At 39.7% G+C, this 22,992-nt stretch overlaps 1 protein-coding gene across 2 annotated transcripts in view; it reads right to left on the bottom strand.

Moving 5' to 3' along the window:
* usp24 (ubiquitin specific peptidase 24) overlaps positions 1 to 22,992 on the bottom strand; it is a 50,984-nt gene that overhangs the window by 6,945 nt on the left and 21,047 nt on the right. Inside the window, exons 15-54 of one of the 2 annotated variants that reach the window (XM_027179617.2) lie at positions 22,557 to 22,718; positions 21,745 to 21,837; positions 18,109 to 18,216; positions 17,865 to 18,014; positions 16,837 to 16,968; positions 16,614 to 16,725; positions 16,376 to 16,452; positions 16,028 to 16,168; positions 15,837 to 15,890; positions 15,641 to 15,756; positions 15,488 to 15,554; positions 13,838 to 13,948; positions 13,529 to 13,627; positions 12,192 to 12,365; positions 11,934 to 12,019; positions 11,712 to 11,820; positions 11,028 to 11,186; positions 10,839 to 10,936; positions 10,625 to 10,720; positions 10,270 to 10,498; positions 9,996 to 10,158; positions 9,229 to 9,384; positions 8,158 to 8,228; positions 7,898 to 8,058; positions 7,704 to 7,765; positions 7,220 to 7,411; positions 6,943 to 7,057; positions 5,326 to 5,470; positions 4,860 to 4,979; positions 4,446 to 4,571; positions 4,229 to 4,327; positions 3,669 to 3,751; positions 3,336 to 3,477; positions 3,101 to 3,220; positions 2,725 to 2,945; positions 2,035 to 2,159; positions 1,804 to 1,945; positions 1,579 to 1,729; positions 761 to 856; positions 555 to 658 (exon numbers count right to left, since the gene is read on the bottom strand). In XM_027179617.2, the coding sequence (XP_027035418.1) occupies positions 555 to 658; positions 761 to 856; positions 1,579 to 1,729; positions 1,804 to 1,945; positions 2,035 to 2,159; positions 2,725 to 2,945; positions 3,101 to 3,220; positions 3,336 to 3,477; positions 3,669 to 3,751; positions 4,229 to 4,327; positions 4,446 to 4,571; positions 4,860 to 4,979; positions 5,326 to 5,470; positions 6,943 to 7,057; positions 7,220 to 7,411; positions 7,704 to 7,765; positions 7,898 to 8,058; positions 8,158 to 8,228; positions 9,229 to 9,384; positions 9,996 to 10,158; positions 10,270 to 10,498; positions 10,625 to 10,720; positions 10,839 to 10,936; positions 11,028 to 11,186; positions 11,712 to 11,820; positions 11,934 to 12,019; positions 12,192 to 12,365; positions 13,529 to 13,627; positions 13,838 to 13,948; positions 15,488 to 15,554; positions 15,641 to 15,756; positions 15,837 to 15,890; positions 16,028 to 16,168; positions 16,376 to 16,452; positions 16,614 to 16,725; positions 16,837 to 16,968; positions 17,865 to 18,014; positions 18,109 to 18,216; positions 21,745 to 21,837; positions 22,557 to 22,718 (4,967 nt within the window). The remainder of the gene's footprint in view (positions 1 to 554; positions 659 to 760; positions 857 to 1,578; positions 1,730 to 1,803; positions 1,946 to 2,034; positions 2,160 to 2,724; positions 2,946 to 3,100; positions 3,221 to 3,335; positions 3,478 to 3,668; positions 3,752 to 4,228; positions 4,328 to 4,445; positions 4,572 to 4,859; positions 4,980 to 5,325; positions 5,471 to 6,942; positions 7,058 to 7,219; positions 7,412 to 7,703; positions 7,766 to 7,897; positions 8,059 to 8,157; positions 8,229 to 9,228; positions 9,385 to 9,995; positions 10,159 to 10,269; positions 10,499 to 10,624; positions 10,721 to 10,838; positions 10,937 to 11,027; positions 11,187 to 11,711; positions 11,821 to 11,933; positions 12,020 to 12,191; positions 12,366 to 13,528; positions 13,628 to 13,837; positions 13,949 to 15,487; positions 15,555 to 15,640; positions 15,757 to 15,836; positions 15,891 to 16,027; positions 16,169 to 16,375; positions 16,453 to 16,613; positions 16,726 to 16,836; positions 16,969 to 17,864; positions 18,015 to 18,108; positions 18,217 to 21,744; positions 21,838 to 22,556; positions 22,719 to 22,992) is intronic. The other variant, XM_027179618.2, reaches the window with a different exon arrangement.

Below are 22,992 nucleotides of genomic sequence, written 5' to 3'. Positions count from 1 at the left end.
AGAGGTTCACTTTAAAAATTCCATCGATAAATGCGGTTTAAGTATTATGCATTTGATGAACCAAAAAGCACGTCATGCATTCGATGCTTGCAGCTTTGCTTATGCAAAGGAAGAGTATCAGGGGCTGTTAGATGCTGGACGGGGAAAACGTTCTTAAGATGGTCAACAACACTAATAAATGTCTTTTAAATTCGCCCACAAAATTCACTGTATTTTGTTAAAGCTACTGGGTGAATCATTACATGAGGTTTTTTGTTATGTCCTTTGATCTCGAATGGGAAATGGCTTATACTTCCGTTTAGTGTATACACACACACACACACACACATATATATATATATAAAAATATATAAATGCATGAAACAGTCCGATTTGTGTTATATATATATATATAAATAAAATTAACAAGATACAACCTTGTAAAATTCATATACTAGATGGTAGAGTACATTGTGTATAATTTGTCAGCTGAGCTTATTTGTCAGGCTCTACAAAAATGTTCTAGTATACTTTTTTTTAAAAATGAAGTGAGAAAATAAAGTGAGGGCCCATACCGAAGCTTCTTCTTGGTGTGTAGGTAAGTGTGGAACAGGAACTGCACAGCAAGCTGCAGGCTGGTCTTTGCCATGGCCTGATAGGATTGATGCTTCAGCTTTGTCTGCGTACATTAGAAAAAAAACAGTTCCCATCACATTTATTTAATCGGTAAAGCATTTAATTGTAAAGATAAAAAAACAACGTGTGGGCTGGAGAGTCTTACCGAGTTGACGGAGGCCAGTGACAGGGTAAAGTTAAAGTAATCACTATTGTATACATCTCTGTTCTTCATGAACTTTAGGTTTTCATCCCTTACCATCTGTAAGACAAACCACCTGGGTGTTAAACACATTGGTAACACATGCTAAACATCTGGGAGCTAAACACACGGGTGGAGAAATCAGTACACCATGTACTTATGACAAAGCACAGTTTGTGCTGAGGCTATTCGTTTTTAAGTTGGCAAAACAAATGCTTCATCTGGCGTGTGGTCTATGATTAACTTCCACATCCTTCTGTCTGCTGTACACCACACAACAGTTGAAGTGAGGTCCAGTTCATTTGTGAGCTCCAGCTTTTAAGTAAACGCATTAATTAGAGTGAGGGATAACAAACGAGCTGTTTAGAATCTGGAACACGCAGGTATGTGGAAACACTGAGTCAACTGCGAGTCAAATTATAGTGCAGAGCCACACAACTCTCCCTGCTTATTACACGCAATCTTCTCGGTGGTTAAACATACTTACAGAACATAAACTCATTAACCAGATGATGTGTGATCTGAGAACAGAACACAGAACTTAACTAGTATATGATGCAGGACACTTTTTTTTTTTTTGCTTACTCGGCCGAAAGTCACTGGCTAATGTTTATATCCATTACTTTGTACTTAACATGCACACTATACGTTATGTCGTCATGTTGGCTAACAACTTTAGCATAGTCATTGAGGTTTCACCATGATTAATTGTAAAAAGTTGGAGCTGGGCATTGATGTATTTTCTTTCACAGAGTTTGATGCGAGATGTAAAATACTGAGACCTGGAAAATCCTGGCAGGCATCTTCTCCACAAACAGACCCTTTTTCTCTCCTTTCCTGACCAGACGGGTGAGCAGAGTGAGGCGGTCGTTATTGGCTCTGGGGGGTCGTGGGGACGATTGGGGGGAAATGTCTGGAGAGGAAGGTGCAGACCTGAGAGAAAGAGACAGACAAATATTAGCTTCGGAATAACCAGTTGCATGTGATTTGTTAGTTGTATAACTCACAGAGACAGGTCCTCGGCTTCCTGTCTCATAACGCTGACACGGCTCTTTTTGGGCAGCACAGGCGAGTTCTGCTCACTGATGCGCTGGTAGAAGAGCATGTAAGCATTCCAGTAGCGTCGCCGCACGTCTGGATATGGGTTAGCTACAGGAAAACAGGGCAGGATATTTTTCAAGACATGGTTTACTAATGATACAGTTCAGTCAAATGGAACGGGAGAAAGTTTAACGTACACTGATCGTAGACTTTGGGTCTGTACTCTCCACCGAAACACTCGTACTCCAGGGTTTCATCGTTCATGTCAAACTCCTCAACGACGTTATCGTTAAACTTGTACCATCTGCTTCGTGAACCCCCCCTAGATGAGGGAAAGAAGAGAGAATTGTGGCAAGAGAGAAAGCGTAGAATATTAGCTTAGCTTCGTGTAGTCAGGTCATGCCTGCATTCCTATGTTCCCTGGGTGGCTGTTCCAGTTTTTTAAAAAAAGGCATGTCTCTTCTAGGCATCTGGACCTGTTTAAGTTATTAGAGCATGCACAAACACTTGTAAAAAAAAGGCCCAGGGCCAAATCAGTAACAGCCCTCATAGAGTGACACACACACACACACACACACACACACACACACACACACACACACACACACACACACACACACACACACACACACACACACACACACACACACACACACACACACACACACACACACACACAGGAAAGGTGCAAAAGCAAAATTTACTTCTTCAAATCTTTTAACACCTAATTTTCCAAGGTTTAGGGCCAAATGTTTAAGATGTGGCTGAGAGCAACACACACAGTGTATATGGGCTGTGAACCTATGTATTACTCTGCTAAGGAAGAGTAGTACTTTACTATATTAAGGGAAAGACCCTTAAATGAGCAGTGTCGAATTCGTGCTTACCTACGGTCTTTGATAAAAGAGTAGTAATGTCCTGCATGTGCCTGACCGCTGTGTACCACCACTCCAACAAGTTCATAGTTCTCAGAAATGGTGACTTTCTTGCGTGGAGATCCTCCTGGCCCAGCCTCTCCTCCCCGGCTGTTCTCTCCGTGATCTGAACTGGAGTCTTGTCGAGCCATGCCAGACACCGTGTAAGGCTCCATGTTCAGCACCCAAGGGAACTAGTGAGACAAAGATGAAACAAAGCTGGGAAATAAATATATATCGGATGTTTCTTTAAGACACTTTCTAATCTTGCTTGTCTGTCTGCAAAGGTAATTTTGCTGACATAGTAAAACATTGCTTTGTGAAGTCAATGGTGATAAAAGTGTCTTACTCTTATCTGTTCGTCGTATTTAATGGAGCGCCCACTCTCCCAGTCAAAGCCAAAACGCATGAGATGGATAACCAGCACACTGGGCAATGACTTAATGCACGTACGCTTCACTGTAGTCCTCTAAAAAACACATTATTCACACACACACACGCAAATAGTTTACTTGTATTAGTATTATGAATCACCAGCTAGAATTGCAGGTTAAAAGGTCACACACGTATGAACAGGTCTTCACCTTCTCTTTGCATTTTTCACAATAGTAAGCATTGCTGCCTTCTAGCACCTCTCCTCTGACAAACTGATCAAGAGAAATCTCTAGACTCTGACACGACGTCACCCCTAGGTTCAGTGCCATGAAAGTTTCCTCACGCTCGTACCTGTATATCCAGTCAGAGAGAAAGAAAGAAAGAAAGAGAGAGATCACTTATATAAACACTTCCCCAATGTAGTAGACCTGCGTGAATACTAAATTTTAACTTAAATACATAAAATATCAGCTAAATAAATTTAAATAAAAGACCAGACTTGAAAAAGTCTTCTCAGCATCTGCTTTGACAGTATTTCTGACCTGTGTGGACAGTCTTTGCATATCTTCTGGTCAGAGTAGATGCCCTGGAATGTATTTTTGAAGATCTGCTCTCTTCCAATTTTCTGAAGAAAAAGTGAAGCAGATCTTAATGTCAAATATACAACAGATATTACCGGTCCAGTAAAAGGAGTTGACTTTCAAGAGCACCGATATTGAATATAACAGAAGGAATTGAAAGAATTGAAGGGGGGAGGGGGAAAATAAAAATAAAAAAAATAAAATAAAAAATAAATAAAATTATATGGCCATATTTTGTCTGAAATGCCAATTACCCTGACCTACGTTAATTAACCTTTTGCATAAAGGCAACTCACTACATTTTCTGTCACACTCATTGTCATCATTGTTGTAATTTCTCTGTAGGCAGGAGGCTTCATGATATTCAGCATAGCAGCATTCTTGAATGTGATATTACTTAAATGTGCAAAGTAATGGTCTGGTTTAAATGAAGCATCTTCAATAGAAAAAAAAATCCTTTTTTAATGTATAATATATTTTTTATATTTCACATTGCTACACATCAGTAGCGAGCTAATTACTTTCAGATGCTCATCCAACTGGTCGACCAGGCTGGTGAAGAACTCGTAGGCATCCTGCTGCTCTCGCACATACAGCTCCTTGTTCCACATCTTAAAGATCTGCACAGAAATATTATTTTAACGTTAATGACTTCGTAGATGGTGTTTTACTGGACACCACTTGTCCATTTGTCTGTTAGAAGAATACAAGATGTTCACACTGTTAAACACTGTTCACCTTCCAGAAGTTCTCAGGCACATAGTACTGCAACTTGCTCTCCATCAGGTGGCCAAAGAGAGACTGTACTTGACAGAACACACTCTCCTCTGGGTTCTCATTATCATCTTCCATAGACAGGATTGCCTAAAATAAATAAATAAACAAACAAACGAATAAATAAAAATAAAATAAATAAATAAAAAATCAATCTGGCATTAGACAATGCTGACACTCTCTTACATTACTCTAGTATCTAGCTCCACCTTGTGGCTCCTGTCCGTCTCATCAGCATCATTATTGCCAGTAGCATTTAAGTGGTTGATATATAAAATGGACTATGCCCATGACATGTGGGCCAGAAGCGATTACCACATTGTGACCAGAACTGAATGTTTATTCCCATAGTTTATCCGATGGACCTGTTACACACACCTCAGGTAAGCCAGGCTGCATATAGAGTTGCTGAAATACAGCATTCATGTAGCAGGTTGCCCCACCATTCTTGAGCCCCACGAAGCCTGATGTGGAGCGGCCGTCCACCGGGGGAAGGTACTGAGATGAGACAAACACAGGTCACACTGCATCTTACTGCCTTTTAACATAGTACGCAACAATGCATCTAATCAGATTAAGCATACAGTCCACAGATTTCCAGTAGATTAAAAAAGAGATTTACTTTTATAATAATAACAACCCAATTATTATTATTTTTTTTTTAAATCTGTGCATTCCCAGTAAAAAATATGATTTTTGAAGGATTTTTTTGGACCAGGATTTTTTTTACACCAGTGTCTGCATGATTTTATGCTTTATGCTGCTGCTACTTCAGTGCAACAACTGCACATATGTAGTAGAGCTTATAAAGTGCAGTTAGTCAATAAAGGGGAAAAAGACATACATCAAATTCCTTAGAGAGAGAGGGGTCAGACTGGTGGTGCATAGAGAGCAGCTCTCGAGTGATAAGCTGCAAGTTGGTGACAGAGCTGTCAGCCAGCATCACCAACACCTCGTATGCTGCTAAGCGACTGCTGACGGTACTGCACCTGGGAGGAAGACAGAAAAAGAGAGCAAGTGTGAGAAGTGTGTGACTACGTGGGCAAGTGTGATAGCTAATGTACACTCAGAACAAATTTCAATGTGTGAATATTATTCAAATCCTTATATTATTTACACAACCTAGGGCAAAAAAGTATGTGTGTATCTTTGTATTTAAAACAAAAAAATAAATGAAATATTTCTCTTGTATGTGAGCTATTTCATTTAAATGCGGGTCGCCGATTTTTGAAAGCCAATGTTGACATATAAAATCACCAAAACAAACACGCCCCTAACCCAAATGGGTCCCACCCCTGAATTGAAAGCTCCGCCCACACATAACCCAGGCAAATAATGGAAAGAAATGTGTCTTTATCATAGATGAAGGGAAGAACAATACGATTGCAGATGAACAAACAAGCAAAAATGACACACAAGCATAATCATGTAAAGGACAAAGGCATATATTAGTTCTGTGTAACAAAGCAAAACCAACGTTACTCACCTATCGAGAAGGAAAAAAGCGCCTCGGCGTCTTAAGTAAAGTTGAATTTCCCGAGTCAATAACACCTGAGCTAAACGCTGTTACTACACAAAACGCGGTTGTAGCTGCCTCTCTACATTACTACGATAGAAAAGAGGTGTTATTTGTGTAGTAACAGCGTTTAGCTCAGGAGTTATTGACTCGGGAAACTCCAATCTGTGAATATGTGGCCAACTTCCTGCTCCTTCAGTTCTCTCCAGTGCTCGAAAGCTGATCCTATATTAACACGTCCTACTTCTTGCCTTATCGTAAGCCTTTCTCCGCTTACTTTCTTTGTTTTTATCCTCCATGTCAGTGTTAAAATCGCTTTCTGCTAACGTCACACATGCGCACTGAACACTCTCCGCCCATATTGACAAGACCCACCCCTTTCTGTTCATTGGCTACACATTTGTTTTGATTTTTGTTTATTATTCGGCCCGACTCAGTTTTCTGAAGCATTTCTCAAAAATCGGAGACCCTGCCTTTAAGTAGTATAAATCTTGTGACAAATGTGCACTGTTTTCATTTAACAGTATGGCTCGGACAGCAGAGTTGGCTGAAACATGAACAATAGGTTTATTTACTGCACTTGTTCTCATACATTTCAGTTTCTATAGTAACAGCTTGCCGGCTGCATAGAACCTCAAACTTACAATAAATACATTTAAAATTTTTTAAAGTTAAATCATATAGTTGATTTGTATATATGTATATATGTATATATATATATATATATATATATATATATATATATATATATATATATATATATATTAGTTGGTATATAAGAAAGTAGTAGTAGTAGTATTGTAGTATTATTGGTTGTTCCTTTGTACTGGTAGTATTGGTTGTTCTTTGTAGACAGCATGTGTGTGTGTGTGTGTGTGTGTGTGTGTGGACAGGACAAGTCTTGACAATAGGTCGGGTTGTTGGAAATATTGTATGTTTACTCACTTTGGGTGGAAGTCATGGAGAGGCGCTGTGCTGCTGGAAGGATTGTTGCTATTTAGGATAATACGTGATGCTCGAAACAGGAAGTCATCCAACAGCTGTTGGATAAGGGAGGGGCCTGAACAAAAAGACAATGCACCTCATTTACAGCTTTCCATTACGAGCTAAAAAATGTATGTGCTCAATGGCGCACACAACATACTGCTGACCAGAAATGTTTGGCAGAGTGAATGTTAATGAGAGTTTATCTGAAGGTTCTGTTGGAGTGTAACAGACTAACCAAATTGTTCCTTCTCGTTGCCGCAGAGTGAAAGCAGAGTCTTTATGAGGCGCAGATGACCAGCCTGCAGGATATTGTCGGCCTCGCTGGTCTCCAGCTCGCTGGTCCATGTCGGCTCAAAGTTATCCAGCCAGCTGATCTCATCCTCCAACATGGCTGCCGGGCTGATCTGCAGCTGCTCCATCTCTGTGTCTAAAAAACACAATGCTTAAATTAGTTATTGTTAAAGACAAAGTAGTAGTTAAAGACAAAGAACTAATAACTGATTCTATAATGGGAATCAATAATAAATGATTCCTGAGAAGAAAAGCAGAATCAAGCAATAGAGACTATAGTACCTCTTGTATTATATTTTGAAGTTCTTTGTTATGAGTAAATTAATGGTGTTAAACCTACCAGTATCATTGGTTCGCTTTCTCAAAATATTATTAATAATAATAATAATAATAATAATAAATAAAGATTTTAAAATGAGCACTCTTACTAGTCAGATCATCCAGGAGTTGGCATCGCAGGTCAAAATATTCTGTGCATTGTGAAAGCAACCTAAAGAAACAAACAACCACTACTTCAGCTGGAATATACATGACTTCGGACCATGTACTTACAAACAAACCTCCTAAATGACAGTGTTGAACAGTCGTCTTTTCAGATATTATGATAAGTTTGTATATGTACCTCTGATTGATACCCCTCATAACACTGGTTGGAGACCACAGTGGGAGTTGGGCAGTTAACACAACCTTTAACAAGAACAGGTTGGACTTTTGCAGCTCTGGATATGCCGAAGTATCACTCTGACTCAAAGTGTACAGCTGATCACATGCAACCCGCCGGATCTGTATGAAAACGGACAACAAAACGTGAAGAGGGGGATGAATTTGATTTATTATGTAACTGAAACTCTTGTAAAAGCAGTGAGGAAAGACTCCACTGACCTCTCCACTGGGGGATCCCAGCAGAATATCGATGATAAAATCATTTACACAGGGCAGGTTGTAGAAAGAAGCTGTGAAGCAAAGGCAAATAACTTTTACTGCAGCACTCAAATGCAGAGAAAAGGCAAACTGTTTGTAATGTGCAACTTTGTTTTATCATGTGCCCCCCTATAGCAACTGCTGGACCGAGGAGGAGAAAACAGTCTTAAGCCCTATTCGGACGGGATTAGTTCTATGTGGGGACGTGAGGATAAAGTAATTATTACCAGAGCTTCTCTGTGATTTTAGTCCCGTCCGAATGTGCCATCTCGGTAATCATTACAGACAATGTCAGTAAAGATTACGGTGACTTTTACCTTCTGTAAAAAGGTCCGGAAAAATTACCTCAGGTAATACTAATACCGTCCGAAAAGACCCGCTGTAAATATGTACGGTAAAATTCCGTCATTTCCTATTTAAAAGTAGTTTTTGGCGCGTTTTTCAAGCATGGAGGCGCCATGTTGTCTGTATGCGCACGTAACAGGAAGCAACGTCATACGCACATGACAAGGAGGTTACTGTGGTGCATAAAGCGAGTTACCCCTCCCACTTCTGCTAGTTTTACTGAGATGTCTTGTCCCGTGCGAATTGGCCAATTAATATTACAGACGCCCTGAGGTAAAATTGCATTACTCCACGTCCCCACGTAGAACTAATCCCGTCTGAATAGTGCTTTGGATTAAATCTAGAAAATAACGGACCATCAAAAAACTTTTTAACAACAGCACAGTTTATTCCTTGTGATTTTGATAACTCTAGTAGTTCCGTCTCAGCTAATCTTCAATTAACTGTCTGTACATGCTTTAGTTTGTGCCAGATGGAAAAGTAAGAGAAACAAAACAAAGACACATTTTGACTTATGCTTAAGATGTCTGATAAAAACCCAAAGCGTTTGCTGGAAAATGTCATCATTAAATGAAATTGAGAAAAGTCATGGAAAGCAAAATGTTGAGTTAAAAATTACACATGAACTCAAAAGGACCTTAGCTAGTATATAAGAGAGAATATTAATTTATTGGTGTGCGTCCTTACAAAGCTGTTGACAGCGAAGCTGCAGACAGGTGACTAACAGCGAAAGCGCTTCTCGGGCGATGATTGTGTCTTTAATGGAAACACACTGTTGTTTGACACAGATGCCAGCCTGCAATGTGGTGGCCTCTCCTTCACTGCTGGAGCTACAGTTGCTGCCTGTGACACACAGACAATGAAACACATTGGCTGAAAAAAATTGTCCTTTTTATGTACCAGTTAAATACAATCAGAAAACAAGAATCCACACCGACAATTTCCGACAATTAATTTGATCTTGTACGCATCTGTTCTCAAAAATGCATAAACACACATCGGCATGGACTGGGTATACATTAGAGTACACTTAACATTTAATATAGTAACAATTAAAAGTTCAAAATCAACACCAGTAATATCAGGAACAAATACATACTAAAATTTGTGCTATGTGGTTTAGCATCATTTGTAAATAACAATAAAAATCAGAACATTCAGACATGGCCCTTTGTCAGCTCTTACATAATGCCATTGTTTATCCATGGACCCACAGCCAAGGAGATTTGTCAAACAAAGGCCACAATCACAATCAAACATCGCAATATCAAATTCTCGAACTCATCCATTCCTGAATACGAGCTAAGAAAACACTGGATATGTGATATGATAATTAAAAGTGTTATTTGTGTGGAAAGTGTTTTTTTATCATCTCTCTGCATGGTTTCTGACTTTAACATGTTCATCAAAGCTTTACTCATATCTAAATACAACTATGTGGGTCTGTGTTTCACCTGTGCTGCTAACCCTGCTACGAACTCCCAGAGGCAGCAGAGAATTAGTGCTCTCTCTGATTGGCTGACTGCTGCCCACGAGGTCCAATCGGCCAGCGGCTGCGGCCCAGGTGAGGCGCATGAAGCAGGCCACTGTAGAAGTAAAGTCCCCCACCTCCATTGTCTATGGCCAGAGCAACAATGGAAACAACACAGACATAAATCATCACATCACTTCAAATTTACTGAATTGAACAGACTCCCTTGTTAACAATATCCGCAAACGTGTGAATACCTGAATGGCAACGCGGGCTGCCGGTATAATCTCCTCCACTCTAATGGAGGACCTATCAGACATGGACATCTGTCTGTAGGAGGATTTCTCGGGCGTCCCACAGAGTGAGAGCTGTCGCCCGCTCTGCCGGCCTGCGTTACGGAAGGGCCGTGAGGATAGCGTGTCCACGCCGTCTTTACCCAGCTCTTCATCCAGGATGCTTGGCATCGTTTGTCCTACAAGTAAGAATCTGCAGAAAGAGACAGGAACAAATATTAAACTTCAGGAAATTATGCTAATTATGCTATACTTGAATTTAAACATAGACAGAAGAGGAAAAAAAAACACAGATACATAAAAAAACCCAAAAAAACACCTTGCAAGTTGTAGGCAGATGGAGTAAACTCCCTGTCTGGTCTCGTAGTCCACTTCAGAGGGGATGGAGTCCCTCTGCATGACATTAACCACCAGACTGAACGCACACACAAACACACACACATTATACAATAACACACACATAGGCATTTTGCTTCCTCCACTTAAGTAACAGCTATGAGGTGAGATATACATCAGCTAGAGGAGGTTTTTACCTAAGACCCCCAGCTTTGAGAAAATTCTCACAGAAGGACTTCACACTTGTCTTTGCCATTTCATCATCTGAGGTAGGCATCAGTTTTGAGCTCAGCACCTGAGGAAAAAAAAAAAGAGAAAAGACCAGGAGGAAAATTGATTGACTACATCTACAACCTTAACCTTACTTGTCCAGGTTTCTGAAGTACCTCAAGATTATAGAGCACTCTGAATGTGGACATGCCCGGGGCAGAGGAGCGAAACAGTGACTCCAAAATGGATGCTGCACTCTGCTGATGCTGATGCTTGCTGGACAGAGATGGAGACTTGGAGGCCTGAGACCCAGAACCCAATGTGAACAAAGTTTTCTATTGACACAAACAGGAAGGGTGTAAGAGAGAGAGAGAGAGAGAGAGAGAGAGAGAGAGAGAGAGAGAGAGAGAGAAAGAGAGAGAGAGACAGAGAGAGAGATGGCATTGAGAGATGGAATGACAAAAGCAAACATGGCATTAAGAATATCCTGTTCTCTCTGTTCAGTTCTCTACTGTCATTTATCAAACCAATAAATAAATGGAGCTTTCAAAATGCCGTGTGAGTCACATGGCTTTGTTTCAGTTCTCCCATAATGAGTCATCTCACATGTTTGTCAGTTTGCCATTCTAGGACGCCTTAACTAAAACGCGCCAAAACTCCTTTAGTGTTATTGTAGGTGTATTGTATTGTAACTGTCAGCACATCATTAGCTGTGTGCAAATTCAGGCAGTAAAATCGTAAATTACCATCACTGTTGCTATGCTAAACATTTAGTCACAATTAAATCACCATCAGGTTCAAGATTTCCTCTGATAATAAGTTAAACTGAAGTGTAATAAGCTGAGAATGATCTTTGGTACCTGGTGGCTCCACACACTGGACTCCTTTGGAACAAAGTTATCCAGGGCATCCTGTACCTCCGGATCAGTCGGGATGAGCAGCAACAACTTCCTCACACGCAAAGTTATTCTAGAATGCATAGAAACCATATTGCGAGTGAAAATCGCTTAAGAAAGGCTAACTAAAGGGCTAGTTGGATCTTTCTGATATATGCTCATTTTATTCTGGTGCTGTGATCATACCTAGGCTCCTCTAGGTTAGCCAGTTGGTACAACATCTCAAACACATTACACACTAATGCCATCACAACGCCAGGCAGAGACTTCTCCTACAACAAACACAAACACACACAGTGTGTGAAGCTATGTGTACAGTGCATTGTCCTTTTAATATACCAGTAGATACAGAATAAAGAATTCCAGAGAGATTTCCTGCAATGTGATGCAGTATGCATGTGTATGTGTGTGTGTGTGTGTGTGTGTGTGTGTGTGTGTGTATACCTGCTCCAGTGCATATGCTGAGTTGAAGACCCCGCTGCTGCTGGAGCTGGCAGAGGCTGAGCTGTCTGCAGAGCTGCCAGATGGAGTGCCAGTTCCTGAACTCTTCACTGTCAGACTCTGCTCATCAGAGAAACCCAGCTGATTCAACAGCTTCTGGTCCCTGTTCATGGTCAGCTGTACACAAGCATATATTTTAGAAACTAGATGAACTATTATTACATTGAAATACTAGCAATGACCGTGGCACGCTTCACTTGTGTACACTGGCCACTTTATTAGGAACACTGGGTGGATCCCAGAGAAATTGCGCTTAGAATTCTGCAAGGTGTTAGAAAGGTGTTAGTGCACTGCTGTCCAATCTTATCGGCAATGGGCTGGGTCCACAGATTCATTATGCTGGTGGCAAATTCTGACCCGACCATCTGTATGTTGAAAAAGTTGCTCAGGTACCACTTTTGGTGAGCCTGTGGCTATGATTGCCGTTCTTGGCTGACAAGTGTGGAAACTGAAGCAATTAAGGAGTGGTTATTTGCTTAACCATAGCTTTCCTGTCAGCTTAAACCAGTCTGCCCATTTTTCTCTGACCTCTTGTCTTCCGTGCGATGAAGATTTTGGACCAGAGATGAGGCCGACTCTGTGAGAATCCTGAGGCATCTAGAGATCTACCAGCTCCAGTTAGACTCTACGATACTAAAGAGATGCCATGTGGTCTTTTGCATCAATACAACATTTGTCAGACTGTATATTTATAATCACACCCTCCAGTGTCACCAATATGAGGATGAGGTTCCCCTTTTAGTCTGCTTCCTCTCAAGGTTTCTTCCTTCCATTCTTCCTGCCTGAGTCACCTCAGTCTTGCTCATTGGTGATAAATACAAATAAATAATATTGATCTTGAATTTTCTATTCTATTAATCTTTATAATATTCTTTAAAAAATAACTTTTGTTTTATGTTCTGTAAAGCTGCTTTGTGACAAAGTCAATTGTAAAAAGCGCTATAAAAAATAAACTTGAATTGAATCTCTCTCAAGAACAAAGATTTTTCTGCTCAGAGAATTGCCACTAACTGGATTTTTGTTTTCTGCACCACTCTAGACACTGTTGTGTCCAAGAACAACAGCAATTCATGAATTACTCAAACCAGTTTGTCTGTTAAAAACTATTATGCTATGGTCAAAGACACTGAGATCATACTTTTTATCATTCTGGTGTTTCCTGTGAACAGTAACTAAAACCTGACCTGTATTTGCACGAGTTTAAAGCACTGTTCCTAATAAACTGGCCTGTGAGTGCAACCCAGTCATGGCTTTTGTTTATTACTGTCTGATTGTCTCACCATGCTGTCGTTGGCAAATATCTGCACATTGTCCACTGGACAGCTAAGATGTTCTGCAATCTTCCACCTGATGCTCCCAACTGTCTCATTACTGTGAGCCTACACACAAACACACGACACAGACACACACACACACGACACAGACACACACACACACGACACAGACACACACACACACGACACAGACACACACACACACACACGACACAGACACACACACACACAGAGTTATGGTATTCTTTCATACAAGGCAAAAGCTACTTTCTTACTGCCAGCACAGTTCACACACACTCATGATAGCGACTGTACCTCCAGGCTGAAAGTGTCTTTGGTAGATTCATAGGTGATGTGGAGTGTTACAGGATGGCCATTAAAAGAAGCTCCATGAGGTAGAATAGTCCGAGGAACAGAATACAGATCCTGAAAGAAAAAAAAATGCATTTATCTATTCCAATGACCTCAGAGTTTACAAACAGTAACTACAGACTTCACACGTTATTTACTAAATGTCTCCTACGACTTGTATGATCGGTATCATTATCTGATTCAAGCCTTTGTAACTTTCACTAATACAGTGAACACTGAGTGAAGTGATCATGTGGAGACAGAAGAAGACTACTTCAGAGATAAATACACTGCCTGGCAAATACTCATGACATTCTTAAAGGTGAAGACTTTTTCTTCCACTACAGTCAAGCAATATTCCTAGTACACAGCAAATAATTAACATTTAGAGAGAGAGAGAGAGAGAGAGTGAACAACAAACTACAACAAAACTATAAGGGATGTTGTTTTCTGTTTATTATATTATTGTTGTTATTATTATTGTTATTATTATATATTATTATTGTATTATACAGCTAACTATAATTCTGTATGATGGCAAAATTTGACATGGTTGATCTTTAGCTGTAAAGAGTGACTGCTTTGAGTTCTGTGGGTTAAAAAATGTCAGGAATAAAACACTTGTTAAATAAAGCTTAAATAAACAAATAGCAGCAACACCAGCAAAATCTCACTCTGAAAAAAATACATACGACGTACTATAGACCGAGTACAATTCATTCTAAGAAATCTGAAATGCATTGCCAACAAATGCACACAAAACACACACACTTTTTCCAATGGTGTGTTCAGAAACTCTTTTCTCGATATCAGACTTCCTCTTTTTAGTGGATATATGAATATGACGTGACACGAAGGCCAAACTGTTAAGGAAAAAATAAAAAGTAGAAAACAACCTGAACCTTAATGAATCTGCCAAAAAAAAAAAAAAAGGGGCACAAGTGGCTTTTGCTCCAACACAGAGTGAGGCAGATGATACAAGAATGCCAGTGTTAGAGACCTGTAGGCTTCTGGTAGCATTCTGGGTCCATCAAGACTCTAAATCTACATTTGGATGTCACCATGAAAGCATACCAGGAAATAGCCCCTTTCCCCATTTAAACACAAATATATTTGCCCTAGTTCACTAGATGCTATGCTATTAGACTTGGGTCATACAGTAAAGATTTTTGAACATAGATATTTGATATTTTACCAATTCAATTTGGTTTGGCATAAAAATTAGACAGCTAATCCCTGCTGTTTAGTATGATGATGGTTCTGCAAGAGTGTAAAACCTATTAGGGTAAATGGCAACGTGGTACCACGAACGGCTGCAACGGAGCTGCTACAATGATCTGAAATGTTTCATTCAAATCATACAACATTTTACTTTTATTTTCTGCTTGGGGTAAAGAAATGAATGACTGATATTTCTCCTAACCTTTTATTTGACCCATCATTTCCAAGGGTGGCAAAACTTACACTGGAAGTAGGGTCCCTGGCTAAAAAAAAAACAAAAAAAAAAACCCCTTGCTTGGGCAATAATGTGTGCCATAAAAAAAAAGATGTCTTCGAAAAGTGTGTGACTAAAGTCATGTAAAAAAGAAAGTCTGAACTTAATCCTGGCTTCACCTCGATTGTTATGACGTATCTCTCAGCAAGTAGCAGCAGCCTCTCGATGATTACCAGCTTAGTAGACCTGTAAAGGAAAAACAATACTCATAACTGGTCTGAAAATGCATTTTAGTTATGTGAAATAGGAAAGCTGAGGTTTTTCTGCTCTACCTGGAGGGTGACTGCACTGATGTGGCGACAGTTGGCATGGCAGTAGCTGTCAACATCTTGGTTGCTCGTGTAACAGCATGGGTTAATGTAGGGCCACCCAGGGCAGAGCTGGCAGCCTAAAGTGAGAAATCAGTGATAAGGAAAAAAAATAAACATGCAAAACATCTGACTTATTCCCCAAGATAGTGGCACCTACCTCCAACCTCTTATAACAATCAGCTATGAACTTCTTATGTAAGGACACTGAATCCTGTATAGAGGGGAAGATCAGAGAGCTTTGAATTTTTTATTTATTTCTTTTGTGCGTGTGAAAGAAGGAGAAGTGAAAAGGACAATGAAGTGTGTGGGTCTACTTGAGAACGTGTGTGTGTGTGTGTGCATTCTGACCTTCTTCATTTTTGGATTGAGATTTATGTAACTGTAGGTGATGATGAGCTGAATGGCCTCATTGGCGATGTCCTCATCAGGAGACTCCATGGCAATTCTCCAGATGAAGTCCATCCCGATTAGGTCTAAACGCTCCACACACTGGAACATAACATAATAGCAAATTTAGCAAGCTTAGAGCGGTTGAGCTTTTCACAGCCGCACAAATAGCTAATTAATAAAACTACTCGCCATACTCGAGCGAAACAGCCTGAACTATTCTGGATCAGTGCGGATGTCGTTTTATATAAAATGCTTTTCGGCTAAACTCGCTGAAAATGCTAAATAGATAAAAACTGTTAGTCTTACCAGTTGAGTTCCCTGCCGTTTGAGACGATGATCACAGAGATTCACATTCTCAAAGAAGGTCTTGAAAAGATTAAACCCTAAAAAACAGAACAAAAAAAAAAACAAAAAAAACAAACAAACAAAAAAAACAAACAAAAACAAAATCATGCACCGTAATACCGACCAGTTCTTTTCATATTAGAGATGTTTTTTACGACACGATGGTAAGACGTTTGATAATGATGATCTAGGATTGTACCGTTCATTGTAATCTCATAAGGCTCAAGTTTAAGGATCTTCTCTTTGAAGAGTTGTTGCTGAACATCACTTTCGAGATCATGTTGTCCTTTAGTGAACCATTCAAAACACATCTGCAGAGAGGGGAAAACAAAGTATGTCAATTATATTATTATATATAATATAGATCTATTAATTCATCCCTCCATGCTAATAAAAAGAAAAAAACATAGTCTCGCGTTTACCTCCCGGTCCATCTCACAAACGTCCATGCCAGACACCAAGCACTCCCAGATCTCTTTAGCTCTGTTCCACATCAAGTACAGACTGGCTTCTTGTAGAAAGAATGCCAAAAACTTCAGATGACCTTCCAAATACTGCACAGACATAAGGGTTTCAAAAATGTAACATTGATGAATAATTTACTCCGGTTACAATTTGATTCAATTCACTATTCAATTCCATAACATTTTGAATTTTGTCTATTATATTCTATATAAATATCTGAATGAATAAAAGGCTCATTTTTATTCTGAATCATAAAAAAACATAAACAATGTACATTCTGTCTCTAAACTAATAAAGAAAAGGTTTCAGATTGTAAACAAAAGTTCTACAGGTTCACCATATCATGAAAATAAAAACAGAGCTCTAAAGTAGGATAAAATGACCGGTTTCTGGTTGCTGGTTTCTTTCTCAGGGACCAGAGCTTGTAGCATTGTGGAGCTTCTGTAGAGATCTTTTTTAACTGGCTGTGTAACCATATAACCTGATGCAAAGTCACAAGTACATCATCCCTGTCTTAGTAATGGTACGTTATGAATGTGCCTAATTATTTACATAAACAATATTTTTTATCTTATGCCTTTTCCAGAGCACTTAAATTTATTACATATTTTATACATCTGAGCAGTTGAAGATTGAGGGCCTTGCACAGAGCAAGGTGGGTAGCTTGGTGGTCCTGAGAGTCAAAACCTTCCAGTAGTCAGTTCTCAATTGTCCACCACCTTAAACCACTAAGCTACCATTTCATCACAATAAAGTTGTTTACAGCAAACTCTTTACATTTTACCAGGGTTGTGCAGATTTTGATCTCTGGTGTTCAAACAGTGCAACCGCATTAGACGCAGAAAAAACAGCACGCTAAATTATTCTAAATTTCCCTAAATTTTCTAACAATTTTTGTCACAATGCTTCATTGCACCACTATTACTAACAGTTTTAAATTTGACAACAGAAAAATAAATTCCTGGTTTATCGTTCAGTGCTCTACCTCTTGATAAGAGTATCGTCCATCCACCATAGTGGACCCTGAGAGACCACTGGTGCCAGCGGCTGTTACGGCCAGACGATGACATGCCACTAGAGAGCCTGTGATTAGCTTCACTATCTCAAAATTCTTCTTCAGGTCTTGGATTATACTCTGGAAAAAAAAAAGATAATACAGTGCATGATTGAACACCCTCAGGTTCTGATGATAGTGTTTAGGCGTGTCGACATGTGTCTGTGTATGTTACCTTATCCTGTTTCTGGTAAGTCTGCTTGATGAAGGAGCGAGTAATCTCATGGAGCTGCCGTAGGGCTGGAACAACCCATACTGACTGAGGGTTACTCTGCTGGGATGACTACCACACACACACATACACACACACAAACTCATAGAAACAGACAATACCAGTAAATCTAAATCAAGGTCACAACACCTTGTAATTTTTCTCCCCCCATACAAAACAGACTGCTAGGAAGAGCTAGCGATTAACCATTCCACTGTCCTAGATGCGAAGCGTTACTCGTTCACAGCACCTCTGCCTGTAGTCACTCCATCACATTACTTAGGCATATTTTCGTTGTGGATACCGAGTGGGCTGAGAAGAGTGTTAAAATTTTTATAGTGCTTCTATTGAAATATGGTTAACGCCCCGACTCTTGAGTAACGCCTGCTGAGTTTACAATTGTGTACATGTGAGAGCTTCATACTTGCACCCAACATGAACGAGTCAGCTAGATGTTTAACGGAACTTTACAAACTAAATGTAAGCAGATCAAAACTATTTACATCCTTAGGTTCTAAATCACTCATAAAGTGATAAACCATAACTTATGATATAATTTGTAATTTCATGACTGAAAACATAGGAATTGTGGATTTTAATGCACGATGCACACTAGATGCAGCATTGTGCAAAAGATAAAGGATGGGATTCTGATACGTGGTCATCTTAAGAAGACCGATATGTCTACAAAATCTGGTGTATGTAAGTGAAACGACAGGGTAAGTGCATATAGCAGTAAATACTACATACAAACATATGTAGAGATGACGTATTACACTTATTGGTTTCTGACTTTTCACAGATTCTACAGATGCTCATAGTAAAAAATAAAAGTCACAGAGTGCTCTATCGAGTTTCCAGCTAGTTTTAACTGCCACCATTTCTTATGCAAGTGCTGGGTTTTTGAGCATCTGTGCCAAATGTCAAGCAGATCAAAAATGAAAAAGTCAAAGAAAAAAAAAAATAAAAAATAGACACAGCCTTTGGTTAATATCTGAAGGCTTGTACCATAGCAAATTAAAATGGCTGGAAGGCTCGTAACCAGTTCCCAAATCACTCAGACAGATGACAGACATACACAGACGAGATTCGCGAGGTGCTTCGCATCTAGGAACACTGAACACGACATTAGCAGCTTTAAGGATGGGTGATGTGGTATATAAGTGATATGCCTACTTATTCTGTCATGAATTCAAAAAATGCTATTTCCATTAATATACAAAAAATAATACCAGAAGTACTTAACGGAAATTCTGGAATACCATCTGTGCCGAAAATGAATTAATTATTAAAATACAACTCAAAGAAATAATTGTAATATTAAGCGCACAAAGGGGATTTTATAACACTACTGTACTTGACTTTTTTTTTTTAATACATGGTAGTATTTCATAATACCTCCTTATCGGGGAGTTTTATTCCTCTTACACTGAGTCTCTGTTTTAAAACGTTAGTCCCTTAGATAGCTTTGTTCACTAGTTTCGCTTTAATTGTATTTATGCAGCGCGTATCACCATAGACATTGTCACAAAAAAGCATTTTACAGATATTCATATATAGATGAAGACAAAAAAATGAATCAGCACCTTCTGATGTAGCGCCATGGCATTTAATAAGACTTATATGCTTTCATTTCATTTAACTACACAACCTGATCATTTTGGACAACACTAACTAGTTTTTGAAACCACCAGAAACAGTGCAGGCTTCAAAAGAGACATGACGGACTCGCACATTTTATCACTGTCCCCTCTGCTAATACGCAGCTGTGAAAACTGTATTATCAGGTTGTTTTCTCCACTGTGAAGAAACAGATTTGAGCCGATCAGAGATGCTCTTTACCTGCCTGCGTGCGGTGGACATTTCTGAAAACTGAATTAACGATTGCACAAATGAGAACACCAGCGATGCATCTGGCTTGGCTTTGGCCCAAAAGCTAGGAAACAGTCATCTATGAAATGCTTTGAGTCTTCTACATTGGTTACTAAAAATAAACCCGGGTAAAGAATTGATGAAGGCATTCACATTTGCTTAAACTAGAAATACACCACAAAAAACAGAGACTAGGCTTTCACTAATGAGCTACTTCTAAACAGACTGGCAAGGAAAATCTAGTTTTGTTTCCTGTTGGCTTTAAAAAAAAAACAAACAAACCACAATGTCTTTTGACAAGTGGCAAGGATCACTTCACTATTATAATAAATATAATCAAAAAACTTTCCGCAACATTGACACGTGACGTATAAAAACCGCTCAGAACAACGAGGGGGACTTCCTTCACGGGTATTCGGATGACGTCATGTGCCGCCTTGCCCCCCAAATAAAAAATTACCACAAAATTGATGCGATATATCACGTGATATAACACTCAGCACAATGAGGGGAACTGTGTCATGGGTATTTCGGATGACGTCACATGCTCGTATCCCTCCAAAAGTAGTGGCACCCCAGCAGGGCCTTTGGGAATACTTGCTCTGACAAGCCAACATCGTTTGCCACAACAAACTTTACAATTCCAGGGTTTCCCGCAGAAAATTTGTTAAATAAGGCGGTAGGGTTGGGCTGGTGGGCAGGGCCCGGGGGGCGGTGCTTCTTTTTGAGATAGGCCACAGACTCTGTACTACGTTTAACAATTATTAAAAACAGGCACGTGCAACCTAGCTAGCAGGTGAAGAACTCAAACAACAAAATCACCAGCTAACTTTAAATTTGCAAGCACTATAGACTAATACAATAACAGGCTTAAATAAACCCACAACATAAGTCCACTTACAGTTCTCACGGACACGTGTTTTATCAACTGGCTAGGTATCCTCCAGACAGTGACGGACCACGTCTTTCTCTCATTTCGTCCGTGTGGCGCGCGTGCCCGCTCGTGGTGTGAAGCGCGTCCGCGCTATTCTCAGAGATGCACTTGACGGCCTTTTGTGCAGCGGAATTTTTTATTTATTTATTTTTGGACGACCTAGTTAAGGCGATAGGGTTTCCCAGCTTAGGCGGGCCGCCCGAACTGCAAAGTGCTGCGGGAAACCCTGAAATCTAGTTGTAAATATGATGCACCACTTGCTTCTGTAGCTATTGAAGAACTGTCTGTTTATTTGTAAATTTTTGGCACAAATGGTATTTCATACCGCTAGTTTCTAATAATGCTTCTACTTGTTTACAGAGATGCTGGAATTTGTGTTAACAAAGAAAGTTACTTAGATGTTAAAAAGGTGTTAAAAGCTGTAGGGTGTTTAAAGATATGGTATTTAAAATGCCTGTTAGATTTTTCCTAAATTAATGCTAAAATCACCCAGTCCTAAAAACTCCCAAGAGGCCTTTGGTTTAAATGATCACTGTTCTGATCAATGAATTGTTGCCTTGATAAATAAAATTACATAAAATAAAAAACAACAACAATACACTTTCAATTTTTCACCAACAAACATGTCTTTCAAGTCAAAAATCAACTCAATCATTTCACAAATTTTCATCCCCTTCTTGCCACCAAACCCCTTCTTCTCGGACTGTGAAAGACTGGCATCAGATTGAAAGTAAGTTGTGATTTGTCAGTAAATAGAAGAGTGGGGTCTTTGCAGGCCCCGGTGCTTCTCTTACTTTAGCCCAGGCCGGTTTCTTCTTGCCCCAGGAGCCAGTAAAAAAAGACACCTGTATCTCGCTGGTAGACTTTGAGTCCTCTTGTATTTGTATCTAAAGACATAAACTGCAGTTGCATTCAATGCGCTCAGCTAAGAGTTTATGAGACTTCAGTATCCCTCAGTTATGCAGCAACCCAATCACCCTGGAATTGAGCCTGAAGCACAGAATGGGAGCTGGAAGGAGTGTGCAAGTGTGACTGAGTATGTGGGAAGGCAAGAGGCGAGCCAAATATCTGTCTGGCATCAGATATAGGATGACACCTTTAGACACTCGGCTCAGCTCTTAATATAGCTCTTAGCTCACTGCAAAATATTAGCGTTTTGAGCAGGGGCTGCATGCGCGCCTGCTTTCTGCCTTCAGTTGGAGGTTTTGCAGTTTCTGCTAAAAATAATATAATAATAATAATAATAATAATAATAATAAAGTATGACAGCGCAGGAAGAAGGAAAATGGAATGCGTGTCTGAAAGAGCGAGAGACCTCTCACTTTTTCGACCATGTTCATCAGCAGCAAGCTAACAAAAAGACAAAGGGCAACAGGACAGCAAACTAGGGTGAAGAAGAATTAAGAGTAGATACTTTTTCTGTAGCTTTAAATTACTCTAGAAATATTTCGCTATTGTGACAAATCATGTCAGCAGCTACCTGAGAAGTTCTACTCGCAAGTTTAATTCACCAGACATTTATGTAAAATGATTGCTGAGTGCAAGTTAGGGGACTTCTGCATGTGAAATAAATGAAGAATCTAAACTGGGCGGTTTGTCTTCTCACCTTCTTGATGTCCTCGATACACTTGATGATGTAGCTTCTCTTAACAGTTTCTTTGACAGCATAGGCATCACTCAGGATGGTCAGGTGTTCCTCCAGAGCCTGCTGGACCAGAGTAGTGGGAAGGGTAGGAAGATGGGCCAACTCCCAAAGCACCTCCAACACCTGAGGGCAGGTAAAGGATACACATGACATGTAGATGTGGTGAACTAGGAAAACCAGTCAAAATCAATATCATGCTTTTCTGCCCACAGTATATTTTGACACCTCCAAATCTATCTGATATAAATAAATATATTTGATCAAACTGATGTGGAAAAGTTTTTATTTAGACTAGTGTCTAACCTCGCCTTGGCTGCCTGCCTGCCTGCCTGCAAAAAAATATGCTGAGTAAGAAGCCAGTGTAACACATGCAGCAGTAAATGCTATGTACCACATG

Source organism: Tachysurus fulvidraco, chromosome 16 (genome assembly GCF_022655615.1).
Source record: "Tachysurus fulvidraco isolate hzauxx_2018 chromosome 16, HZAU_PFXX_2.0, whole genome shotgun sequence".
In the NCBI taxonomy this organism is placed as follows: Eukaryota; Metazoa; Chordata; class Actinopteri; order Siluriformes; family Bagridae; genus Tachysurus; species Tachysurus fulvidraco.
The sequence above is the reverse complement of the archived record's forward strand: the minus strand, read 5'-3'. Positions and strand labels throughout refer to the sequence as shown.